Below are 27,705 nucleotides of genomic sequence, written 5' to 3' on the forward strand. Positions count from 1 at the left end.
TCAAAACGTTCAACGCGTTCGTTGCTACCCAAGTAGGAGGAGAAGAAGAAAAAAATTCTGTCGTTCGTCGCCTGCGAGCTGAAGACTCTTGCTCGGGCCCTGTCCCGTCCCTCGTTGCTGCCGTACACAGCGGAATGATGATGATTGTGGCAGGATTCCCCAAGGGACTGGCCAACCAAACATTGGCCGAAGCGGTCAAAACGTTCAATGAGTTCGTTGCTATCAAACAAGGAGGAGAGGAAGAAGAGGTCGTCGTTCGTCGCCTTCGAGCTCAAGAGACGTACCGGGGGTGCGCGACACAAGACGCTCTGCAGAAGGCGACGGCCAAGGTGGCTAAAATGTCACACACCGAATTCGCCAACTTACCCATGGAGATTCTCATCGTCCCAAACAAGCCCTACATAATCACCACAAACATCAACGTCGTCGACGGGCTTGTCAACGGAGCGGTGAAAAGCTTGATGTGTCGAGTCCTTATGTGATTTGTGGGCGAATGTTTCACGGTTTTACCGATAAGCAGTTTAGCTTCGCATCATCATTCAATTCGTTAAGATATGGCGGGATTTTTTTGTTCTTGGATTAACATTCATATCCGAAATTTAAAGTTCTCTAGAAGGGGATGCCGGCATAGCATTACGTTCGCTATACTGTTCCAGCTTTTTGCTTCGTGTATTTGGGACAGTGGAGGTTCCGTATTAAATAGTCGCAAATCGAAGGCAAGCATGAACATAAACTACCCCATTTATAAGAATTGACAAATATAAGTTGACATCCAACTCTTTTGGAGATTTCGGGGCATTCCCAATCTCCTGAAACCCACGAACAACAAAATTGTGCGTGAGCCTAAACGTGACAATAGCCTTCTAGTGCAATGAACACAGTTATAAATTTTACAGCTACAATTTCTTATGTGAACATTCTTAAAGAGAATATGCCCCAGTCAAAACAGCCAGTGGTTGAGATATGATTATTGGAGTTGTAGTTTGCCGAAGGTACAAAAACGAGACTAGGCTCAATGGCCAGTCAAGAACAGGAACGTCCAACTACTGGCTACTGCAGGCCTCGTTGTAAAGCGAAACACCATCGCCGCAGTATTTTCTGTACTTTGAGAGGCATTTTTTTGGAACGTTGTCTTTAAATGTGTCATTGGCCCACAACATGCACTCTGAAACAAAAAAATATTAGGAATTAGGCCGTTGTAGAATATAATTTCTTCTAAAAGATATTTCGGCAGTTTCTTTTTATTTCTGGGTTGTTTTTAAAACAAAAAAGGCACAAAGAAAAAAGATTTGCTTACGACCCCCAAATTCTTTGGTCTCAAGAATGAAGCAGGTTTTATAGTCTGTGTAGGGCACAACAGCAGTGAAAGGGGCGCTTGGATCTGGAATGCAACAGTCAATAAAAAAAAGTATTATTACAGAAGGCATACTAAGTTGAGCTGGTTGAACTAACAGAGCCGAATTCTTTCTCCGTTTCACGATGTGTTGTACGATGCATGACTATGCACATAGTGCAACGCGGCATTCCGCACAAGTGAGCACTTTGGTATCATTGAAATAACGTTTTTTCCACAAGCTGATGAGTGAATAGGCATTTTTAAATTGAAAGACTAAAGACTTGTGATGTGGTTGCAAGGCGATGTCATGAAAAAAAAGAAGGTATAAAATAAAAGGAATATCAGCGGGACTTAAGCTAGACAGTCGGTTGACCTGGCTGTGCATCTGGGTTATGCATTTGGTTTTTGCCTAACTTATATGCATTAGCGGAAACGAGTAAAAAATTCATTTTTTTCACATTGTCATTTTTTGAATTATAGTTTTTGTTCGCCCTCGGCGGGTCAAAATACGGGACTTTATGTTGTCAACAGTTTGTTTTTGACAATTAACTTCTAGCCAAGCAACACTTACAATGTTTATCTTCTTAATTAAGGCTATATCAAAACAATTCCTGCATTGCTTTCAAATTTAGGTGACATTTTTTGTGGTTGCTTTAGACCAAAATAAATCGGTTGAGTCTGAAGCAGAAGAACTTGCACGTAAATGGCAACCCCGAAAATAGCTAATAACAGGAATTTATGTTCGTTTCCCCTTTTACAAATTTGTGCAATTAAACTCAGCCTAAAAGGTTCTTTGAAAAGATTAATTTGTACGGGCTGAGGTTAATACACCGACACGGTAACTGGTTGAGATCGGCTTTCACCCAGCACAGAAATAGCAAAAGGACCCTGCAATACTTTCTTACAGTTTTTTTTCTATATCCTACACGCTTTCAGAACATATTCAACAAACACATGCACAAACTTAGAATAGGGGGTCACAAATTACCCCAGCCTAAAAAGTGCTGCTCTATGCCCATTCCAACTTGCTCAAAATATTTTTCTCCCTATCGCGGTATTGGGGTTCTTGGATTTCTCGAATGACGTAATTACCCGCCGCGGTGGCTTAGTGGCTAAGGCGTTGCGCTGCTGAGCACGAGGTCGCGGGTTCGATTCCCGGCTGCGGCGGCCGCTTTTCTGATGGAGGCGAAAAGCAAAAACGCCCGTGTGTACGAGATTTCGGTGCACGTTAAAGATCCCCAGGTGGTCAAAATTAATCCGGAGCCCTCCACTACGGCGCGCCTCATCGCCTGCGTTGCGTCGGCGCGTTATACCCTACAATCAATCAATCAATCGAATGACGTAATTACAGTGGTTAAAATAAAAGCATTCGGTAGCCATGTTTACAAGAATCGCTACAAAAGGAAAGCGGAAACGCAAGGCTGATCTGTGGCGACGAGAAAATCACGCAGTGCCGTTCCGCGCTGGCGATAACTATAGCTTTCGCCGTGCTTCCTGTCGTGACGGAACGAGTGAAAGCTTTAATCGCAAGTTTTGCAGAGTCCCTTCAAGGCGGATCACGACGCAAAGTGCCTGATGAGGCAAGATTAGAAGGCCTTTCGACAACGCAAGGCACAACGCTTCTGTGGTGTTGAAGTACGCTTTCAGGCTTCTGCTATGACAGCCACAAGTTCTAGGGTGCCCTCCGATTTTTTGTATCGGCGGTCATCATTCGTGAAATAATTTTTCGTCACAGAAAAGATAACCTTAGCACAGCCAAAATCTTTGGAATATATCTGATAACTTCGTAGTTCATGGCTATAGGACAGATGAGCAGTGATCAGCTATATTGTCATGTAAATATTTTGAACCTACTTCACTTAAACCGATCGTCTGTTGCGCTCGACTGCGGTTGTCACGTGTGGAAAATAAAATACCTACACTTTACCCATTACCTCCATGCTTGATATAGGTATCAATCAACAGCATTAAACTCTAAAGTTGGGACTCCAAACAAGCACTGAGGCTATTTCGCATATTTTGTTACTTTTGTCACACCTTTGGGCTCGTCAAAATTAGGCCATCACTGCCCGCGGTAGGCTAATTCACGTAGCTATATTCCCACCCGTACAAGTGTGCACTTTAAAAGTAAAATTGCCGAACACGCGTGTTGAAATTGCGAGCAGTATAAATGAGGGTATGATAAAGCAATGATTTTTGCTTCACAAGTTTATATTGTTTGCTTAGACAGCGAAAGCTAGAACACTAAACTTTGACTTGCCTCCAGCCATTGCTCCCTGTAGGCTTACAGAAGTCAAAGATAAGTGTTGATAACACCATACTGAAATCCTTCATAACCATGCCAGCTCAATAACTGGCGTAGCATGTATTTCGAATAAAACTCGACTGGTATTCATAGCCCTAGTTTGTTTTGTTCCCGTGCATACTGCGCGGGAACAAATTTGAATACTTCTCTGAATACTGAATATTGCACATGTGATATGCACGAGGTGATTGCCCATCTCGCAGCACTTTTCTTACTCGCAGAAGTGACGACTTGAACCCGGTCTGGTGAGCTTCCTCTTGAAATATTATGCTGTATTGTCCTGGAATGAGAGAACGAGTTACTTCAAAAAAGAAGCAGATTGCACAAGATACACCCCAAGATCTGCAGCGCGTGTTCATTCCGTTTATTTTTACGATGGGAAGTTGTCGCTCTTTTGCAACGCTGGAAACATTCTAATTAAGAATAACTGAGCCGCATCCTATTATCCCAGTTATAAAAAGCAAAGTTGTGCAGCCCGGTCCTTGGGGTGTATAAAAAATGCCCCCATGCACCCCCTACAGATGCTTTAGCACCAAAGCGAGGACGTATGGCTGGTGCTTGCGATTTCCAGGTTGACGTTTATCCGCTCGCATCCCTACCCACCGCTTCCACTTGAGCTGTGATTCAGGCAGTAGCTTGCTGACAGCACGCTCTGCGGTGAGTGGGACTCTTTTTCGCTCCTTCCAATGCACCGTTCTCAATTACCAGTATCGATAGATGAGAGAGTGAAGCTGCGTCATGTATTCGCCCAGCCAATCTCTGGTGCCTTATTTCTAACTCCTCTCGCACTTCATTTTTTTCCGCGCATGCGCATGGGGTTTACATACACGGAACCAGCTTGTTTTCCTTTCACCTGGTCATAGAAAGCTTCGCTTAAAAATCGCAGATCACTATATTACAAATAAAGGTAGCTTAAGTCAAAGAAACTTCTCCACGATTGAAAAAACTATCCCTTCCATAGCCACATGATACTTCTTTGGCAGGACACGCTGCTGCTATGTGGAAATAACTTTGTCATCACAGATAAAGAGTTCAGATCCCCAGCTCCTTTGGTAATAACATTAACCAATGGTGATAAGTACCCCACCACGGCAAGCGATATGCTGCCTGCATTCTGGAGGTCTAGGTACAGCCGAAACCATAAGCAGAACTATCGCCTGTTCAGCTAACCTAAACGCACTCAACCTTGCCTGTAGAAGGATAGAGCCATACGTTTAGTACGGGCTGTGGTTACGAAGATTGCAAAAGAGAGTTTACTTGGATCTATGTTGCCTTATCTTGTATCACCGTGGGTGACAGCTGACGACCAAAAGTCTTGTGAATATTTCACTTTCGAGCAGTGAAATTTCACTTTCCTGTGGACTATTTTAATTGCCCGCGGACATATCACAGTTCGTAGAGCACCGCGCAACTCTTGTTCAGACCCAGGTTCAAATTCCCGCGCATCGCATTTGCGTTTTTTTTACTCTTTGCTGCAGCGGCCATTCTTTTGATCGGACCAAAACAACGGCTATATTTCGTAAAATTCGGCTCTGAATTCTTTCGTCTTAAAATAAGTTGGGAACAATTAAAAAGCAGCGTACATGCTTAAAATGCGACTGGAGGCGTCCGTAGGTTTCACCAATTACCAGCGTACTTACTGTCACTGCCGAATATTTACGACTGCAATGGGCCACCTAGGCGCCTTCCTGAATGTGTAGATCTGCCCATAACCGGTAGCGAACTGGTTACTTGTATGCGGATCCCATGCTATGCAGCCGGTGCGATGTAAGGGCACCTGCATACATCATTACTACAGCATAAGTCGAGTTACATGCCAAAAGTACGCACCGCGCAACTACACCGACCGTTGTATTACCCTTACGGCTGAAGAATATAACGGCAAGCATGCGTGGAGATTGCTTCAATCGTTTATCCGCTTTCTCCTTTGTGAAATAAGTTCATAGGTGACCGCATCAGGGTGTTACGACTTGCGGCGACAGCTTTCAGGTGTACAGTATGGAATATAACGTTTCAAAAATCAGTATCGTCTATATTGTAGTTATGTAGCCTGGTATCGGGTAAACTTGATGGGGCAGCATAGACATTCCAGAGACGAATGGTTCTTCGTTGCTGTCAAGTCAAAAAACAAACGCCACTTCTTTTTGGGGAAAGCCTTATATTGAAAATTTATTTACCTCACAGAGTACGAAATGAAGTTGCCAAATTGAAAACAGCATGTCAAAACAAAACAAAACTCTAGGTGTGAATATTTTCCGCATGATGATTACGTGCAATTTGGCGTTTACTCGATCTTTGTTCCTCACACAATGAAAGTGTCCCCTTCGTGGGAATGTCGTGGCCTACACGTCACATCGAGGATTAGCCTACCGGGCACGGCAAAATGACTTGCTGCAAGTGGCCCGTCCCCTCGTAACGTATCAGAGCATCACACACAAATAGAAGTTGGGTTGCCAACAGTATTCTCATGCCCACGTGTCGCTCACCAAGAATCAGGAGCATAAACGCAGACGTTTGCAAAGGAACACATTCCCACACCTACCTGAACTTCACGCCAACAACCCCATTCTCTACAGCGCCACTTGCTCACATTGCAGTGAGATATGTACCATCTACCACAAGGTGTGGACCTGCCAAAATCCCAGATGTTCGCCCAATCTTCAACCCTCCCGTGAGCACTGGGAGAAAGAACTGTCCAGCTCAGCAACGAAATTCAGACGCGGCTTGTTGACAGCGCGGAGAAGGCAGCAAGCTCAAACGGTATCCCGAAATAGGGAATCCGACCACTTTCTCTCGCTTTTTGTTTCTGCAAAACAAAGTTCCCTCTCTCCCTCCCCTTTACATTTTCTAACCCACGTGATCAAACCGAAGTGAGGTGCAAAGTTATCTTCTATGCCTTACTTATCGTTGCCATCGATATCTTGCAGATACCAGATGTACGTTCCCGTGCCAGCTTCTGGGTCGTACTCGGTGAGGTCTGCTCTCAGGCACTCCAGGTTGTCGTCGCCAGCCGTAGAGGACGGTGCACGAATAGCCGTCATCTTTCTAAAGTTGCCAATCATCTGTGGGATTGAAATTTATTTCTCATTTATTTAAACAATAACGCGAGCCACGAATGGGCATAAGCAAGAGTGGGTGTGTTACATTGTGTTAAAACGAATTAAACAATTTCTAGCTGGTAAAAATCGTGTGAACAAGTCAGTACAAACATATTTGGAACATAAATGAAGACAGGATGACAAGAAGACAAGAGGCAAGCTTAAATAATGTGTCGTCGTCATCATCACCATCATCAGCAGCAGCAGCAGTCTGTCTACGCTTACTGCAGGGCAAGATCCTCCCCCATCCATCTCCAAATATTCCTGTCCTATGCAAACTTCGACCAATTTATACCACCAATCTTCTTCCTCTCATCTGCCCACCTAACTTTCTGCCGTCTCCTGCCACGCTTGTCTTCTCTAGGGAACCACTCTGTTACCATTTATCACCAACGGTTATCTTGCCTTCGCATTACAATGGCCTGCCCACGCCCATTTCTTCTTCTGAATTTCTACTAATGTGTCCATAGCACGCGTTTGTTCACTGACCTTGATAGGTGTAACATCCAAGGACAAGAATAGAGCGGAGCTCTATTCTTGTCTTTTGATGTTACACCTATCATCTTCCGTTAGTACGCTCATTAAATAATTAGAGTAGGTCAAGAAGACATGTCATTCTAATTTTCTGCTCCAGAAAAGCAGTGAGTCCCATGTCCAAATAAACGTTATTTAACAGCAGAGGTGTTTAATCGTAAGCTTGGTCCGGTGGTGCTAGGAAAAGAAAACTCCTCCGGCGCGAGGCGCCCGCCACATCCTTCGCGCAGCTACCTAGGCGGAGCCAAGCCTCACCTAGCTATGACGTTACTGCACCGACGCAGTGACTTTGTCGGCGAAACAAAGAGTTTCGTGACTCCACGCCGAGCACATCGTTTACACTCCGGCAAAACACGGGTCGGCGGGAGAAGTACTAAACTCACCGAAAAGAAGCTCAGCGCGAACGCTGTCGTATCGCTACCCGAGAACATATGAGACGGCGGCGATCCAACTAAGAGTATCACGCCGAAGCCACTGCGCCTAAACGGCAGCGAAGAGCAGAAGATACCGAGTACTGCACTCGTGATGAGGAGTACAGCGGAATCGCCGGCAAAATGACCGCGGACTCTGAGGAGTGGAAAACTTCTAACGTTAAGAGAGTCCGGCTGCTACCTTTTTCATGCGATCCGCGGTCAGTGGGAGACCTATCAGAACGGCCATGTGAAAACTTGCTTGACTTCACTTGCCCTTTGCTAAAACTTACCGTACCTTGGCAGTAGTACCTCACAAAATATTGCCGCACCTTGCACTATCAGTGAAAGCCTAGAGTAACAGCTGAGCTGGGGGTCGATCTATCTCGTCTCCTCTGGGATGCTTTGTGAATTTGGGAATCCCAGCTACACTTGGCCTAGCCCCTCAAACGAAGCCCAGCATAGCAAGAACATCGGAAAACCTATCAAAACCTAACAGAATCAAAAGAAAATCGGTCAGCCCGCACGTCTTCTGTTTCTCCAGCCTTGGACCAGTAGTGAAGATGCGCCACTTTTTTTTGATGAATTGCATTCTACGCGGAGTATCCACACAAGCGGGACGGCGTAACGCCATGCCTTCCCACGAAAATGCAGATTTCGCGGAAGTTCCACATTTAACCATTGTAATTGCGTAAATAGAGATGGTTCGTGGGGGAGGATCTTGAAAAACCAAAAAAATAACAGTAGGCAATATAAAATTTTAATAAAAATAAACTGCCGAAATTTAAAATGATGAATCTTATGCATTTCCCCCCAAAAACGATGACTGAATGAAAAAACTTTGCAGAAGAGCTTTTCCGGTACGAAATAAGAAATGGCGCCAAAATGCGAAAACGCTGTTAGGCCCTGGATTTCCACAAAAATGCATATTTGGCCAAACGTTCTGCATTTAATCGTTATGATAGCCTCAATATACTAATTCGTCCAACGGAATTTCAAAAAACCAAAAATAAGCAATATAAAAAAAGTCACTTCACCGTTACTATACTCCCTAATGCGAAATTCGTGCGCACCGTAAACTGCAGTCTTCTCGGTGACGGCGCATAGCAGCTGCGTCTCAAAAAGTGATCACGTGATCAGCGAACGCACGGTATTCCGCGATACTCGGCCGTTATTTCGCAGCGTTTCGCTACTGCCGAGCATGTTGTTGCAAACCATGTTTGAACCCCCAGTTCAAATGTCACGTGGTTCGGATGAGCCACAAACTCGTGAGGAGCGCTGGCGAAAGTGTGAGGTGGATGGTGCTCCTCACCGTCAATGCACGGCAAAAGTGTGAGAGGAGAAGTAAGACATACTGAGCCGTGGTGACGCGCTGTGAAATGAAGTCTTAGCAGTTTCCCCTCACACTTTAGCCAGACGCTGCTCATTCGTCTTCATTTGCAGACGATAGTGTTTCTTGGGCTACTTGAACGAGAAAATTTTGGTCTGCCTGTCTGAGTGTCTGTTTGTCTGTGATTCTATTTAGCCAGCCGGCCAAAGTTGAACATATGGTGCGCAATAGTCATATACTCACAGCCAAATCTAAACGTCTAAGTCCGGTGTTATTGTTCATACATGTCAACATTGCTGAATAATAACAAGACATCACTCAAATATAAGGCAGAAAATCAATACATTAAGGATATTTCAGTGTTCCTTTATTAAAAAAAATTACTTATGCCTGCTTTTCGCGATAGCAAATAAAATACATCAACTGCAAAAACCCTTGCCTGCTATTGCGAGCGCCATCTGGCGGAATTAAAAAAAAATCAAATGGCAACAGCAACGGAAGGTTCCACTAGATAGGTTTCGCGTTCCGCCTGGTACTCTCGTGGAGCAGGGCAACGTGGTTCTATAAACGTTGTAGTCGGCTGCCTCCATTCACGCGCGCCTCCGCCGTACGGCAGCACTGGCATCGAGGCACCCGACTTGTAGAAGTTGAGCGCGGCAAATTTAAATTGACTTGAGCAAACCTGCAGCGTGTTATCTTAGAAGGAACAAGACTGGAGAGGAACAACATGAAGTGCGACCGGGAAAGAGAAGGGATGCATTTAGTTGCCAGAGGCGCCAGTCTACTATGATCTTGCGTCGACACTTGCAGCGAAGGGAGCAGATACGCGGCCAATTTTTGCTTTGGGTGTTTCGTTCACTCACTCGGTTAGCCGGACACCTTTTTTATTTCATTTTTTTAGTCACTGCTCGCTCTGCAGGAGGCGGGAGACCGGAGGGTTTTCTCGCGAGTCTTTCGCGCTTCTTTCACTTTCTCGTTTCATTCAGTGGATATGCAGATTCGCTCCACGACCTTGCCACATTTTATTTCTTTTATTTTTTTATTTTTCTTCAGTCGCCGGAATGCCCCGCCAAGTGTCAGCTGTAAAGGTGTAACTGTAAATGTTCGTCTTAACAGAAGAGTACGGATGAGGCGGTTCGTCTTAAGCGGATTTTTTTTTTGCGTTTAGTCTGGGGAAGAAAACAAACGTACCCAAGTTGTTCGCCGTATCCGAGAATTCGGTTTAACCGAGACCGCCTTAACGGGAGTCTGCTCCCCAAACTGGGCCATCGTTTTTGCGCCTTAGACCAAGTTTAATAATCAGTCACCGCGCCAAAAAACCTCCGTGCACCGTACTCCAAAACGTCCTTCAGGGAGCCAGTGTATATTTTCCATAACGATAACGCATACTGACACTGAGAGCAAACACACTGCCGTGCCTGCTCTCCCCAGCAGCTAATCGTCCGTAGCTCTAATTTCCACTAAAAGATCGAAACTGGCTTTCCCGTTCTCGCCTGACGCTGGAGCAGTCAACGAAGTGCTGTCTTTCTGACACCAATCTCGGGGAGTGCTGCTTCAAGTGGTCCTAAACTTTCATGGGTGGGGCCCGTAGTAAATGTGGCAGCAAATGTCGAGTCCCCGATCGCGTGTTCTTTATAAGGCCCTTGGCAGTTCTGAGAGCTGAAGTGAATCGTGAAAAGCGAAATAAATGTGATGGCGCTGGTTGCCACCGAAAGTATACCCGGGCTCTACAGGCGGTGAGGCGTGAACATGTCGAAAGCAGTGGGGCGGAGGGAAGAGCGCCCAAAGCGTTTGCCGCTTGTGCAGAGGCAGCTGAGGGTTGTTCCACGGCCAGGCAGAGATGGCTACAGGTCATCCAGGCTGCTCTATCTGACCCCGTTCTAAATGAATACCACCCGAATCCACATGGGGCAGGGTCTGCATACAATGCGGGTGAGGAATACTATGGGCTTGCGGCGCCCTTAAGGATAAGTGATAGTGTCAGTGACGATGGGAGTTTGTTATTGTTGCTTGTTTTCAGTGCGGAGAATTTAGTTGTGGATGTTTGGGTGGGCGCTCTGTAGGTTTAGCTTCGGTACCATGAACATTGTGCCGGTGTGTAGAAGAAGAAGAAGAAGAAGAAGAAGAAGCTTTTTTCCAGAAGATACATGACACAAACTGTGAATCGCGCATCTAGGTACTTAGCCGACAAGGCTAGTACGGAACCATTACAAAATGATATTTGTACACAATCCGTTCAGGATAGCATAGATAACAAACAATAACAAAAGTCGAAGTAGCCGCAGTCGAACTATCGCCGACCAACCACTAAGTCCGAGATAAGGACTTTTCGGGTTTGACTAGATATGGCTAGCCCTATTTGAAAAGACATCCCCCTCGCGAGGGGCACGATCAAATGCACAGCATTTCCGAGGGGGTGCGCCGGCAAGTCGTATCTCTTGATTGCGGGACCCGTGTCGCCATCTTTTGGAGGCGCGGGACAACTTGTGGCGCTTTCGAAACAAACGAGAAATGAGTGAAGGATATAAGGCGCGTTCGGTGCGTCGAAATGTGTGTCGGTTTCGTGGCTCGGTCGGTAGGGCGCCGGGCACCTTGCGTTCCGCCCGCGGCGTCATGGGTTCGAAACCGGGCGCCGGAAACTGTTATTTTATTTCTTCCTGGCTGCGGACTACGACAAGGCGCGCATGCGGACTACGACAAGACGCGCATGCGGACTACGACAAGGCACGCCAACGCCGCGTGACATTGTGAGTTACTAAAATGCTATGCATTTAAAACAGGATAGCTTAGACACGGCCGCTGGATGAGAGCGCACGCAAGGTGCGGCCTGCCGCGTCGCCCGGATTTCAACGGGCGAAGGCGTGAGTGGCGGTGTTTACGTTTGCCTCCGTCGCCCGGATTTCAACGGGCGAAGGCGTGAGTGGCGGTGTTTACGTTTGCCTCCGCTTGACTCCCTCGCGGCGCTAGCGTTCGGGGACTGGTTTCGGGACGGAGCGGGGCGGTCCCCGTAGGCGAGCGCTTGCGCCGACTGAGCGACACAGCCAGCGCACGGGTTTTAAAGATGTGGTTGTCCTTCCTGGGCTATTCAACCTCGAAAACTGTCTGTCCGTATGTATCTATGTCTGCCAGTCTGTCGCTCGATCCAGCCGCCCGGCCGTGACTGAAGCAGCCAGAAGCTAAAATAATTCTTGAATGAGATATAGGCAATACAATCTAACAAGTCTAAAAAGATGCTCCATATTCGACAACATTGTTTAAAAAAGATAATATCCAACAAAAAGATAATAACCACCGGTTAGCTTTGTCTAAAAGCGTCTTACACACAGCACGTAAACCGCGTTGCACAGTTTAAAGCCGCAAGTTGATTAGTTACAGTTCAAGCGGAAGGTATTTGGTGGGTCTTTATTTGTCCGAAATTTTTAAAATGTCACCGTTTCTCGGGAAACGCGGTGTCGACACACGGGAGAGCGATGCATATTTGCCAGCGACGGATTAAAGCTTGCCTAAAGACACTTCTTTGCAAAAACATGTTGGCCGGGCGGAATGCGCACATCATGAAACGAGGACACACGATAGGATGGTTGAAAAAGGATTTGAAAAGACTAGACATTTTGCTATGCGTGTCTTTTGATACTCTTATACTGGTTCGATCATGTCTTGCCGCGCATAGAGATTTGGGTTGTTTTATTTTCGCAGGCACGACAATGCCTTTAACGCGCTACTGAAAACTTGCTTACAGAGGCTGTATAGAAAGAAAAATAAATGCACCGTGCTGTGTTCAAGAAACAGTGCGTACGGTCCACTTTCCTGGCTGCTAAGCATTTTTCAAACTTTGCGATGAGGAGAAGCGTTACGTACATTTCCTCCGTTATTTCATCGCGGATTTAAACCCATATGCATTCATCCCTGAAGCTAACGGCCGGTCTCCTGGAGCAGCACCAGTATGCGATCAAATTAGCGCGCTCTAAAGACGTTGCGGTAGTTTTGCTCTGTATAACCCCAACCACCCCCTCATTGGCTATGGCCTTCCTTTCAAATAAAAGCTTCAACTAACTGTTAGCATACTGCGCTTCAATCCGAATTAATTTTCGTAGCGTAGGAAAATTTTCACATACGTTGTTATTACGTCAGCTTTCTTTTTGAGTACCCAAGCATTATCTCTATGTAATGCAAGAAGTGCAATGCCTTGTATCTGCACAAATAATGCGTAATTCACGCAGTTAGAACAATTAATAATTATGACATTCAAGATCTACATTGTTGGTTTAAAATAGCAAAGAAAAGAAGAAAATGTGAAGTGGGAAAGCGGTGTTTGAATGCTTACGCATTATTAGGCGATTTTTGGAATTTCTGTACAATTTCGATTTTTTCTTTTGTGTCCGGGCAACAATTTAGCTTGCCGAGCTCGCCAAATATTTTTGTAAAATTTTTGTCGACCCGGACATCCCATCTGCTTTCCTTAATTTTTTCGAGGCTACAGGGAAGTAAAAATATCAGGTAGAAACTAGAATCGCTTTTCATTCAACTGTATATATATATGTATGTATATATTAGGGGTGTGCGAATATCAATTTTTTAATTTCGAAGCGAATTCGAATAATAAAAACGAAGTTCGAATCGAATCGAATATTTTTCGAATATTTTTCGAATGCGAATACTTATTTTTTTTTTGTAAAATTAATGTTTTCACCATCTAGAGACACAAAACTGCAACTTTATTGCACAACAAATCACACAAAGTAAAATTAGGAATTACGTATACACAATACCATTGCACTCAACAGGTTAAGGTGTGCACTCACTTAAATGTTAACATGGAAAAAGGTTAACTGCTCGACATGTTCGGGGAGCAGTGACAACCTCCTGCTCGTCACCACTTTACCAGATACCGAAAACAGCCGCTCACTTGAGACACTAGTAGCTGGCATGCCCGAGCCCGTGCACATTGCCGCGCGCTGATACAGTAAAATCTTGATGATAATAATCTCGCGGGACTGCGAAAAATATTCGTATCATCCGAAATTCGTATGAACCAACGCAGACCAAAAAGTTTTCGTTTATTTCTTTTCCTACTTTCGCGTGAAGAAATTCGTGATTTTTTCTGCTTTTTTTTTATTTTTTAACCCCCCTGTCGCAAAGCAGTCCTTTCTTGAGCACGTAAAACTTCACGCTCGTCTCCTCACTCGCTGTACCAAGCTCGCTACACGTCGCAACAGCCAAGCGTGAACCGCATGGTGCGTTTTTGCACGCGATTCGCTCGTCTCGGCTCTGCGAGCGCTGTATTTTCAAGCCCGCATCGACGATTTCGCTCCCGCGGTAGCGCCTACCTCGGTCAGAAAATGACGCATGACGCGCGCGGCAGAATGGAGGAGCCTGACTACTTGCGATGAGATCGAGACAGCCGGCTTGGCTCCGCCGGAGATGGTTAGGCTTAGCACGCCGACAAATATTTTATGGGCGCTTTCACTAGCGGCGCGGATGATGTTTTATAGTACCGTTTTCGCAAGCATTATCAGCTCCTTTACCGCACAAGCCACTTCGTGTCTCCCTTGAGCCGCATTTTAAAGAGCGGTTAGAAGCGGTCGCTCGAGCGCCCGCGCCACTTCGCGGCTGGAGCCGACGCCATGCTGACGCCGCCGGCCGCGCCGCGCGCAGCGTGGGGGTGGTTTCGCGGCGGTGTCAGCGCGTTGGGCGTGCGCAGAGCGTTTTCGCGAGCAGAAAACAACAGCCCGGCCGTTTCTGGAGAAAGAGTGACAAACAGGGGAGCGAGAGCCGTCACTTGCTCGTTCGGCAGTCGGGTGCCTCGCCGGCTCGTTCGTATCTTCCGCCGGCCCCGGGCCGCGCAGGTCCGTTCGTAACAGCCGAAATTTTTTCCATTGCAAACGATGCAATTTCGCCGGGACTTCTCGGAAATTCGTATCATCCCGAAATTCGCACCCCCAGAATCGTATCATCGAGAGTCCACTGTAAACAAACACCGATACAGACACGCTCTGAATTTTTTTTTTTTTAGTTTTGGGTGGTTCGAATATTTCGAACAATAAAAGTGTCGTTCGAATCGAATCCAATACCAAAAAATTCGAATCGAATATTCGAAGTTTCGAATATTCGCACACCCCTAGTATATATATATATATATATATATATAGATATATATATATATATATATATATATATATATATATATATATATATATATATATATATATATATATATATATATTTCAGGAGGATATACATATAGTGAATAGTGAAAGAAGTCGACTGACACGTTTCCCGTTTCTGTTGGCAACAAAAACGGGAAACGTGTCAGTCGACTTCTTTCACTATTTTTATACTGGCCCATCGAACCTCATTATCTCTCTCTCTCTCTCTCTATATATATATATATATATATATATATATATATATATATATATCAAAATAAAAAGGGCCGACATAGCTATGATACTAGTATTACTTCATAACTAAACAACGTGTAATCAAGTCATATGTGCCGTGAGATTAATACGAATTGTGGTGTTTTATTTAGTGCACGAGGAAAAACCTACATAAAAGTTGGTTATGTCTTAAACATTGAAAACATTGAGAAGTGTTGGCACTCATAAATAACAAGCGCTGTCACAAAAACATTATTTCTGTTTGTCCGGAATTTTAATATATTCTCTGCAGTCGCAGCTTCCAGACAAAATGTAAATCTCTGCCGGGCGTGAGGTCACAAAGAGCATTCCCGGCGATGTGAGACACAACGACACAGCAATGCGAGACAGAAGGCACACTATCAACGCGTATTGCTGCTGCTGCGAACGGAATTTAACTTCCATCTTGACCAAATTAAGCTCGGCCGCCGCTAATCGTGTTTGTCTTTTAACAGGCGTAACATTAGTGCTGGTAAATGTCTTATGTGGAGCGTGGAACGCCGATGATAAGCCCACACTTCGAAATAAGCGGCCCAAAAGCCGGCGTCCCGCGGGCCGCGCTCACCGCAACCAGTCCCGGAACGGTGGCGCCGCGGTGGCAGTATTTGGCTCTAGGCGCACTCACGCCGCATTGGAGGCACGCGGCAGGCCGCACGTCAGTGCGCCTTTCATCCAGCGGCCGTGGCTTAGATAACAAACAATAACATTCTATACGTTAGGAGAAGTGCAACACTTGGAAAAGAGGTATTTCTTTAACGACAGTGAAAAATTTGACAAACACTTTATATCCATTGGTAGGTGGTTCTATACTTTGGCACCAATAAAAGATATTAGGCGATGATAATATAAATTGTACACTTTTGGCAAATTGAGGCTGTTATGGCATGCATGTCGTGTATCGCGCAAAGGCAATAAAAAATTGATGACGGGTAAGGTGTGTTCAGAAATAAAACTCTGTTATTGAGAACGGCCGTTTTGTAATCGCGAACTACGCTAAAAGGTATTATGCTGAGTTCGTCAAAATTGGTGCTGAGGGTGAAGTCCTTGGAGCTGATACCATGATTCCTAAGGCTCTTTTCTGAAGAATATTTGTGTGGTAGCTATGATGCATAGGTGAAACAGCATGACTCTATGCAATATGTTAAGGGTCATTTGAAAACACTAAAATATATTATACGTAATTTTTCTTTCTTAAAATGTTTTCTTGCATGGATAGAAATGTTTTCTTGCAATGGCCAACATTGGCGCTGACCTCACTGTCATCAGGCTTGAGTAGGGTAATCGCTCTCATCGTGATACAAAGAAAGCGGCGTTCACATGGTGCCTCCCTATTGTTTGTAGCGGGGAGAGGATCACATTAATCCCAAATCCCTTACAATGAATCAATAAAACTACTCAAAAAAGGTGCAAAGAGAACGTTACTAAACGTTTCGGTTCGCACTTTTCACCAAAAGCTTCAATAGCAGTCATGCCGATGTCCTCTGTCGGACGGTACAAGGTGAACACGTGGCAAAGTAAATCAGGATACAGGTGCATTTAAAAAGCTGCACACGAGTCATTGACAAGCAGGGGTATAAAAAAATTCAATACAACAAAACGAAGAGCACCATTCCAACACAGACGGGCTTATGCCTGCTGCTGCCAGCGTTTTTTTATCTCTGTCGGCGAGCTTCGCAAAACAGTCAGTTGGATGTAGGCACATGGCGCAAGTATGGCGCTTATTTTCTACTGAGAGTGCGCGTGTGCAGTAGAGGGGATGGTTGCAAGAGACCCGCGCATTTCGCCGAATACGGGAACCGGAGGGGGAGATTTCAGATAGGCGCAGCAGAATGTTTTACAGTAAAGCCCGCTTATATCGAACAGCGCGAGAATTGTAAAATAGTTCGATATAGCAAGAGTTCAATATAGAAAGGAAAGCAAAAAAAAGTTATACGAGAGCAATCTTGCCGACGGAGTCACGAGCTAACGCTGAGCTATCACCACCCTGCAGATCACTATTGGTACGATACTTTCTCGGAAAGAAAACATTATTTTATTGAGGCGGAAGAACTGCGTGAGTGCAGCCTGCGTTTTGGAGCACAACGCGTTGCTGGTGGCTGCTTGCTCCACGGTATCTAAACAGTCGACAAGCCGACAAACAATCGACAAACAATCGACAAGTCGACAAACAGTCGACAAGTACCGCCGTAGCAGGGCCACGGCAGCGACGGCTTCGCTCGTGCTCGGAAGCGGTACGGAGTCCTCGGCGTCTTCGACAGAGCGGAGACAAGCATGGATACAAGCGAATAACGGCGAACCCATCAAACCGAGCAAGTGCGGGCAGCGAGCGGCGCGGACTAGTTCGGTGACACCGCAGCCCGCCGCGCGGATTGTGGCGCTTTCGGCTACAACGGAATGCATGCGTGGAGCGGGTCCTCTCTGCCACGGCCGGTTTTGACCACTGACCTCTACTAGTTTTGCTAGTGGAGGTCAGTGGTTTTGACGCACCCGAGCTCGCGCGAGAGTCGCAAGCGACACGCGCGCCAATACTGCGCGCCGACGTATTGCGGGAAAGCCTGCCGCATGCCTACAGAGAGCGAAAAATCCAGCGCGGGCGAGTTCGATATATCCATTGTGAGCAAAATCGCGTTCGATATAAAAAGTTTTAAATGCATGTAATTTTTACCAGAATTATACAAGGGTTCGATATAGGAATTAATTCGATATATCAGTGTTCGATATATGCGGGCTTTACTGTATAACTATGCAATAAACGTGCCGGCCTTCTTAAAAATGTGAAGAATATAACTTGCCACAGATAGTGTACCAGAGTCCGGAAAAGCATTGACGGACTCTGGTGTTACTCAGGTCCCACAACTGCAGTGTAAGCCTATTTTTTTAATTCGAACGTGTTTAAGGGTAATGTTACTCATCGACGACTGCTTGAAGCACGCTTTCTTGGAAACACGCTCTGCTCTTTCGTAGTAAACATGTGCAGGTACCTGAAGATGCGAGATGTTCTTGTTTTTTTTTCTTTATCCCCGTACCGTATTCCCCTGTCGCTGCGCGTGGCGTCGCTGCGCTTTGTAGTTCAGGGGACGGCAGCGTCGCTGCGCCGGGCTTTACTGGGTGGGGTCTGGGCGACTACCATCGTGGTATCCCACGCAATAGGAGTCAGCCTCTGACCTGGGGGGTGTCATTTCGGGCGCCGGAGGCATCGAGAGCATCCGCAAACTTTGCCGTGCGGGAGCCGTCGAAGCTCAGGTTGGGGGGGGGGGGGGGGGGGGGGGGGCGTAGGCACTAGACGAAGGCGCCATCAATAATCAGGGTGCCGGAACGAAATGTTTTTCGTTACGGTTTCTGTTTCGTTTCATAAACAAAATTTCCGTTCCGTTTCAGCTCCGGAACGAAAAAAATAATGGTTCGTAACGGTTCATAACGGTTCGTGTTTCCGCGCAAAAAAAATTCATTTGTGAAATTGTTGGAAAGATTGAGAATTATCAAATTTCGTTCAAAAAGGTGAAGTCGTGACTAATATGTTATTGAAAAATATAATTTCTGAGCAACTCATACAGTTGTGATGATATTGTTAAAAGTTTAAAATGGTCTGTCTCTTGGAACACTGTAAAACTCCTGTTTTTAATCTTAAAAGATATTGTATGAGAATAGGTAACAATGGATTAACATCAGTACCTACAGCAACCCCCAACCCCCATCGATATATATCCAAGTGAAGGCATAACAGCACGAAAATTTGTGAATATAATGACGCACATCCGCATTGGAAGCGTATTTTCGAAAACTTACTAGAAATAATACTGCCCTGCCCGAAACTGTTGCTTCCGCTGCTTATAAAATGTTTTCGCTGCACTCTCGCAGCACTTGCTTACAAGTGCAACATGAGTTGTAGCTGTTTGCATTTAGTGAGGCTGTAATCTGCTGTTCTCGCTGGTAGTGGTGTATGTTCACACCAAAGGTTGTATTTTTTCCTCATTGTTTTTATGTCTTGTTGTAGAATATTAGTGTTTATTATACATATATCCCATCCCCTAAACAATGTAGGGCTAATGCAGGTATTTTATTAAACTAACCAAATAAATAAATAAACAAGGCCGTGAAGTCTGCAGCGCAGCCAAATGACCACGGCAATTATGCGTTGAGCTCAGCACTGCGCCTATCGGAACAAACGAAGAGCGTATGGGAGCAGGCAGCAAGCCTTCCGAAGGAGAGTGGGTGCCAGAAAGACGAAGGACGATTTTATGCCAGAGAATCAACGCAATTGTCCATGTCGCTGAATGGAAATTGAAATGATTCCTGAAATACCTGAAATTCCCACTCAAACCGAAAACCGAAACGAATTTTTTTCGGTTTCTTTCCTGAACGGAATAATTAATATTGTTACGTTTTCGTTTTCGTTCCGCCAGAAATATCGTTTTTTTTTTTTCGTTTTTCGCTTCCGGTTTTCGTTTCATTCGGACACCATGGCGCCATGCCGCCTTCCCTGCAGCCGCCAACGCACACGTCGGCGGTGCCATTAGGAAGCCGGAACCGACGCGACGACGGCTGGCTCCCGCACAGGCTAGCGCAGCGTACTCGATGGCCTGGCCGCGTCATCCTGGTGCGCTCCTTCAACACTTCGTGCTGCTCTCCCTGCTGGGTCTTTGCCCTTGTCCAGCGGGTAAATTTTTTTCCACGGTGATCGCAGAATTCCGGAAGTGGCTACTCTTCTGCCTGCCTTGCAGGGAAACCCCTACTTGCAGCTGTCGTCTCCCATTGGTTTTGAGCGGTGGCGAGTCTGTTTCTCGTCGTTCCCTCGAATGGTGTACCTAAAAAGCCTATTTTCAACGTCACTTAACCTAAAAAAACATAACCTGAACCCAATAGAAGCTCACATAAACTTACACTAAAACTAACGTAAACCTAACCTAACTTCATCTGACATAACGAAGACAGTATTTTTAGGAGGGAAGCTTCTTCGGGTATTGGGCTGTCGGCGTCTCCTGTCCTCGTCCTACCCTCATATAGCGACGCTACTAAAACTCTGGACATTCGTTTTCGAACGCCTCCCTCTAGAACGCTTCGTGCTTGAAGACACTAGACTCTTACAGCAGAGCTGTATACATTTACCCCGCAACGGCTTCATCTCCGTTGGAAAAAACGCCAAGGTGCCAAGAATATACTTGAACAGTGCACGCTTCACCCCTTTTGAGGTTTCATGTTAATAGAGACGGTCAAGTTTTTTAAATGCATAGCATTTTAGTAACTCACAATGTCACGCGGCGTTGGCGTGCCTTGTCGTAGTCCGCATGCGCGTCTTGTCGTAGTCCGCATGCGCGCCTTGTCGTAGTCCGCAGCCAGGAAGAAATAAAATAACAGTTTCCGGCGCCCGGTTTCGAACCCATGACGCCGCGGGCGGAACGCAAGGTGCCCGGCGCCCTACCGACCGAGCCACGAAACCGACACACATTTCGACGCACCGAACGCGCCTTATATCCTTCACTCATTTCTCGTTTGTTTCGAAAGCGCCACAAGTTGTCCCGCGCCTCCAAAAGATGGCGACACGGGTCCCGCAATCAAGAGATACGACTTGCCGGCGCACCCCCTCGGAAATGCTGTGCATTTGATCGTGCCCCTCGCGAGGGGGATGTCTTTTCAAATAGGGCTAGCCATATCTAGTCAAACCCGAAAAGTCCTTATCTCGGACTTAGTGGTTGGTCGGCGATAGTTCGACTGCGGCTACTTCGACTTCCGACGGTCTGCGTCGGCCGCGCTACCACCGCCACATGCGCTAGATACGTCACTTCGGCGTATCCTATGTGACACTTTTTCGTGATTGGTTGTTACGGTGATTTTTTTGTTTTCCGCCGATTTTTTCTATATTGAGTTCACCTTTTTTGGGGCCGCAACGTTCATGGCTACACGAACTAGTTCACAAAACGCGCGCAGGCTGGCACTGGCGCGCTAGCGAGTTCTCGTTGGCGTGCTGTTGCCATAAGCACCGACTGCTTGCAGGCAGTGGGCACAGGCCAGAATGAACAGACCCTTGGCCTGGTGCGAACACGCTTTTTTCTTCTTCTTCAATCTCGAAGTACGTAGAAGAAGCTTTAAAGGGCCGCCCGCTGCAGTCTGTTTCGTTCATCTTGAAATTTTATGCTGCACATGAGAGCCTATCACCCGCCGCGGTGGCTCAGTGGCTAAGGCGTTGCGCTGCTGAGCATGAGGTCGCGGGTTTGATTCCCGGCCGCGGCGGCCGCTTTTCTGAGGGAGGCGAAAAGCAAAAACGTCCGTGCGTACGAGATTTTGTCGCACGTTAAAAATCCCCAGGTGGTCAGAATTAATCCCGCGCCTTCCACTGTGGCGCCCCTCATCGCTTGCGTTGCGTCGGCGCGTTAAACCCTACAATCAATCAAATCAAATCAATGAGAGTCTATCGTAGCTGCTGCCGTCTTCAGTCAACACCTCCCTGCACGAGAAGCGAATGTCGTGTATGAACGCAGGCGGCCCGCTGTGGTGGCGCTGTGGCTGAAGCGTTATACTGACGTACTCGAGGATGTGGGTTCGATCCCTGCTTCGCGGCCGTTTTTCTGATGGAGGCGGAGAACGGAAACGCTTGTGAGTCGTGATTTTGGTGTATGGTAAAGATACCCATTTGGCATAAGTCAATCCGCAGACGTCCACTACAGCGCGCCTAAGAAGGCTAGGCGCTTCTGTGCGTTAAAGCCTAAAATTAGAAGAAAAAAAAAAGATCTGGTGGTTTGTGCGTTTACGTTTTTTTGTTTGTTTCGATTGCATTTCACTAAAAACAGCGTGATGCGGCTGAATTATCGCCAAAAAGACTCTTCCTTTTCGCGGCATTCGAACATTTGCCATGGCTTGGAGGCAAATTTAATTTTATCCCTCTTTACCACCGACATTCTTTTTTAGATGCTTCGACAACCCACTCCGCTTCGGGGTAGCCTTCTGAACCATGACAGCCCCCTCTCAGAAGAGATATTTACTGCTAGTCTTCAAAAAATATTTGGCCGTTACTGCTTGAGAGGTGGTTGTACGGTGAAGCTGAAACAGGGTGGCACCGGTGTTTATCTTAAGGTTTATCACGCGGGCATCTTAGCGTGTTTGCGAACCCTATTACCCAATTACGCGTGACTTTATGCGTTCATTTATGCACAGGAATAAAGAAACGGACACGTTTGGGGGGGGGGGGGGGGTGTTTATCAAAAGTGGTCATTTAAATGCCGCCCATGCGATTTCGCAAAACTAGCATCAATGGACGGGCTGCAGGGTCAATCTGACATGGTCGCCTACGCTGGCGGCACGTCGGCGGTGGGCGGACTACCGGCGACGTTCTAGGCACCGTTACTCGTGCGTCACGTTCCCTTTCACCTCGCTCCCTGACATCTCGCGCGTGCGCACTCCCCGCAGGTTGTGCTACGTCACACGTACGCCCCGAAAGAACCAGGCCACCTGTTTGCTATCGCTCCCTGACACTTGCGCGTGTGCAATACACGTCGACGCTGCGAGAGTGCACGCACGTTACCAACACGTGTTACTCTGAGGTGAAAGACCCAGGAAAATCCTTCCCCTCTTGCAACAAAATCCTTTCCAACTGGCGCTTTTGTGCATGCGCACTAGTTCCTGCGAAGGGCCCTCCTGGCTACGGAGAGATGTTTCGCTTGGTAATATACACATCAGCATTAAAACGATCTTTTCGCTTCAGGATTTGGCGTAGTTTCAAACTTTGAGCTGCTGTGAACCAAATTTTTAACCACACAGGTGCATCCCAGGCTGGAGGACGAAAATGTCACCTTCTCACGCGTGCAGGCTATACTCTAAAAGAAATGCGACCACAGACGCACTCTCTCTATTATAATGCGAGTAAAAAGTCGCACCCGCAAAAAGGAAAATACCTACGTCTATATACATATCGGCAAGCGAATTGGCTTCATCGAATTAGGAGCACCAAATCTGTGCTCTTGAGAGACGAGCAGGAGAGAAGCGATGAGATGAGCTAATTATAAAACGAATTAAGACTAGTCCGAAACTGGTCCTGTTTCGCGAACGCTGTTAGAACAGGCTGTTCCTTTGTGAGGGGTGGAGTGTGGTGGATGAACACGCCTTCCCATTAGTATTATTGGAGACAGCCCCATCTTCTTGATCAATTTAGTACAGGAGGAGAGCCTGTCGATTCAGTTACAAATAGTTTCCGCAAAGGGAAGCATGGTGCTGGCTATAAATATATAGTCAAACGGCCAAGGAAATGAAATAATACACAAAAAAGAAACAAAATAGACACAGGTAATGCCGCAGATGAAATGACGAAGCCAACAAGAACGCCCAAATGCACTCCGCCAGAAGGTTAGGCAGTGAACCGGTAACGTACGGCGGGTTGCTTACCCGTGTATTACTTCTTATGGCTCATTAAAATATGTTTTCATTTTAAGTCGTGTGTTGGTGGTATTTTGTTTTGTTCGCGTTCCTGCTCACGGCACCACAGACCTTCACCTGTCTGCTCCTCAAGACTGCGTATACGGCACGTGGCCCACCCATTTCGTGGTAACACGTGTGGCCGGTGTTTCCGAATGCCACGTTCACGCGCTGCCCCGCCCGCACCGCCGGCAACCCCTGCCCGCCGTCGTCATTGTATGTGTTTCACGAGGTAGCTCGCTGTGGGTGCGCTCTTGAGCAATCTCTCTCTTTTTATTTCTAACTCCTCTCCAACCTGTGTTTTTTTTTCTCATGCTTGCGCACCAAGTTGCGGCAGTGGAGTTCTCGACGTACATAGAACCACCGAATTTTCATTTCACCCAGTCATATAAAAGTTTGTTTTAAAACACTGGGAGGGAAATGCAAGTAAAAGAATAAAAAGAGCAGATGTAGATATTGCGACACGTTGTGAGAAAAATAGGTCGTATGAGTGAACGATCCGCCTTTGAAGCATACTGCTAACTCCATGTTCACATATTATTTTGTTTTCCGCTGAGTGGATGGCCACCCACAGCTCCTAACGTGTTTTCACGACCTGCTTGTTTTCTCCGACACCGTCCAGGGAGACAGTGGAGGGAGAGAAGGTCGCAGGGAGACAGTGGATAGAAGACCAACCGTACCGCCTTGTGTAAAAACTCGCAGGTTTCCCTCCGCCTGTGTTGCGGTCGTATAATAATAAACACCGCGGTCGTATAATAATAAGGGCCAAAACAGCCTCTCCAAAATCGTTACTGAGGAAGCCTCCCCGTCACTCCCTGTACAGACGCTTCCTGCTTCCCAATCTTATACTTACGCACCAGCCATTATTGGGCACGGGACAGAGGAAAATGTTTGAAGCATTTGTAACTAAAAAACAAGGAGGCGCCGAATATACCGGTCCATCATTGCCAATCTCAGAAAAGAAACTTGAACACCTGCGCGGAAGCAGGGCCCCGACCGCCGCAAAAGCCCCTGGCTTGCTGCCGACTTCTGCGCTACCGGGTGAGGCAGCGACGGTTGAAGGAAGCTCGGCACAGCGCATAGTGAAACCACGTATCTTCTCGACATGATTATAATTCATTTTCTTCGCATTTATTCTCGGTTCCCTAAGTTACTACGGCTTCACGACAGCCTTGTCATTCACCCTTGGGTGGCCCGTATCTGCTATTAAAGTCCAGTGGCGATCACATAAACCGTAATGGCGTTCCAGTCCTGTAACATCGTCATCTTCCTTTTTTGCCTCCTTCCATTCTTTTTTCTGTGGCTGTGACGGAAACTCCAGGCCAATGACCTTTGTGAGGGCTATATTCCCGCCTAACGTGTGGCAGCCGTTGCGTTAAGCCACAGAACGTCAAAGACACTGCTGGTCAAGGTGTGCGCAGTGGGTTACGACGTTGAACCTTAGTACGTAACATTAGGCGAAACGTGCACCCATCAACTGTAATCATGCTATGGGTCCATACTAAGTTAATGACAAGAGCAACAGCCCATGATTTTAGAGACGAATAGAGCAACAGGTAAAGGAAAAGCATCACATTTCACCGTCTGGAGCCAATGCTCCGATTAACACACCGGTGACAGTTTTTAGCCGCTGTTGCATTGATTTGGCGCCATCCTGTCGGTGGTGGCACCACGATAATCCTGCAAAGGTTTCTTAAAAGACGCCACTCTTACTGAGCTGAAGTCACTTATTGACCTCGGCACATTTCTGCGCAAGACAATCTAATATTATTTGGGACTGGGGCGAATGCTTGCGCAGTATGCACGTTGACAACAAACCGGTTAATCGTTCCTCATTCTCACTGGGTGAAGCATTTCTAACAAGTAACTACGTGGCTGGTACCTTCATTGGCACCGTTACATAGTTACTTTCTGCTGTGTTGCGCTGTAAGCAATACCTGGCCCCTTGCCTACGTCTATCTACCAACTAGTAACTTACAGGTACCAAAATTTGTTATTTTCTTTGTTGAAGACTTGCCATACTACAAGACTGTGGCAGCGGTGGGTATTTTAGGGCGCAGCCCTTTGGCGCGCGACCCTGGGCTCAGCCGCGTCGGCGTCGTCGTGACCAAGCGTACGTTGGGAAAACCGTCGAGTGGCTGGACTGACGAAAGAAAGAAAAAGCGAGCGATGAAAGAAGGCAATGGAGCAGAGTGCCGCGAAATTGGGAGGGGAGGGCGGTTCGCCGTGGCGGCGCGAGCAAGTGCTCCACGAAAGTGTGCGGTGGAGGATGGGAGGGGGCAGTATGTTGTGCCTGTACAAAGCGCTCGACGGCGCGACACTTCGCGAAAACGTGAGGGGGGCGTGCGTGGGAAGATAATGTGCGTTTGCTTCTTAAGACGCAGTTCGCGGTCCCTTCCTGAGACGCACTTCGTGCCGCCGACGCAGAGGCTCATCATCGCTGCCGTCGAGAGAACCCGCGAGTGAGTGCTGCGTCAGCGCAATGCAGCCATCAGGAGTTAGTGCTGAACTGCGCGTGAGGCAACCGGTCGTCTGCCTCGTCAGCTGCTGCAGCTAAACGAGCTGCCAGACCGGAGGTTCAGCACCGCCGACGCCAGGACCCCGAGTGTGTGCTGAACAATCAGCAGCTGCGCCAAAATATCCGATTAGAAAGTATCGTATTCGCTAGCCAATTTTCTTCTTAGTAACATGACAGCTTACATTTACTTCATACCTGTATGCAAATTTTGGTTATGCATTGAAAGCGTCAGATTGACCGTATTACCACGTGACAAAAACAGCGCTAAACAAGGGCCAAAGAAAAGATACACGTACAGTAGCGCTGTGTCTATGTATTCTTTCCTTGGTCCTTCTTTATCGCTGTTTTTTTCCCCATATCATTTAGAACCAAGTGGCTCAAGTTAATGCCCAAGTTGAACACAATATTTATAGGATGTGACCCACACCACTCAGTGACGCTGTGAACGGTGCGTTCACTGAGAGCACAGAGACTCCAATGACATTATTCTTCACCTGTCCCTCCTCTCAATTGAAAGGATATACTGTTTTGGCATCATATTCGTTATAAACGTCCGCAGCCCGATTATCAATGGACTAAACTATTTATCCAAAAGCTTTTACGACACATTTCTTTTCAGCGTTTACTTCCTGCTCAGGCACAAATACTCCGCTTTCTATTTTCTACGTCATCATACGTTGTTGTAGATGTGATTACCGGCAGATATTTCATCCGCGTGCTTTTTTTTCAAAACACGTGACTAAGTAATTTTTGTACGTACGTACCTTGATGACATCCACAACTTCACATTGAGCTTCTTTGTACTGAAATAACATTTGTACAAACAAGATGACCGCCGCACTTCGTAAAGTGATTGCCATTGCTGCAAAAAGCTGTGTAACTCTGCGGCCAACTGCAGCCCCGCAGTCGAACAAACGGAGTGCCGTGCAGGTGCGTTGCGGCGAAATAACTGCGTCGCCGTGCCCTGAACACAGATGAGCGGATGTTCTACATACTCAGGCCCTGGATATTTTCATGCTACAGGTAAAACAGCAAGGACGCTGGCAAGAGTAGTCTTATCTCTTAGCCTGCAGGGATAGGCCAGTTCTAATAAATAAATCTTGTTCCGCAGCTCATGCGCACAGAGACGCCAATTTGGTAAGGCGATTACCTTGTTAAATAAAAATCGCCTGTCGGCTTTCCCCTGCACTTGTGTTCTTGTGCCCAATCTGATAAACACAAAATAATAATTTAAAATTTGCGGTGGTTTTACGGGAAGCACCCGGGTTATAAAACGCGATGGGGTGAACGGCGCCGAAGTAATTTTTGACCACCTGATGATGTTGAACAGTCGCCAAGATCTCAACAGACGG

General features: G+C 46.6%; 1 protein-coding gene across 1 annotated transcript; it reads right to left on the reverse strand.

The window, feature by feature from the left end:
* Positions 1-888: 888 nt before the first annotated feature.
* On the reverse strand, positions 889-27,282 carry LOC144151929 (uncharacterized). The gene is made up of 5 exons (XM_077683101.1): positions 27,118-27,282; positions 6,543-6,703; positions 3,857-3,921; positions 1,298-1,381; positions 889-1,165 (listed from the first exon to the last, which is right to left on the reverse strand). Exons 1-5 carry the CDS (start codon positions 27,211-27,213, stop codon positions 1,044-1,046), a joined length of 528 nt encoding a protein of 175 aa, XP_077539227.1. The 5' UTR covers positions 27,214-27,282; the 3' UTR covers positions 889-1,043.
* Between the last annotated feature and the right edge of the window lie 423 nt (positions 27,283-27,705).

The sequence above is a fragment of the Haemaphysalis longicornis genome, unplaced genomic scaffold (genome assembly GCF_048455015.1).
Source record: "Haemaphysalis longicornis isolate Haplotype H1 unplaced genomic scaffold, Haemaphysalis longicornis Haplotype H1 scaffold_9, whole genome shotgun sequence".
Lineage (NCBI taxonomy): Eukaryota > Metazoa > Arthropoda > Arachnida > Ixodida > Ixodidae > Haemaphysalis > Haemaphysalis longicornis.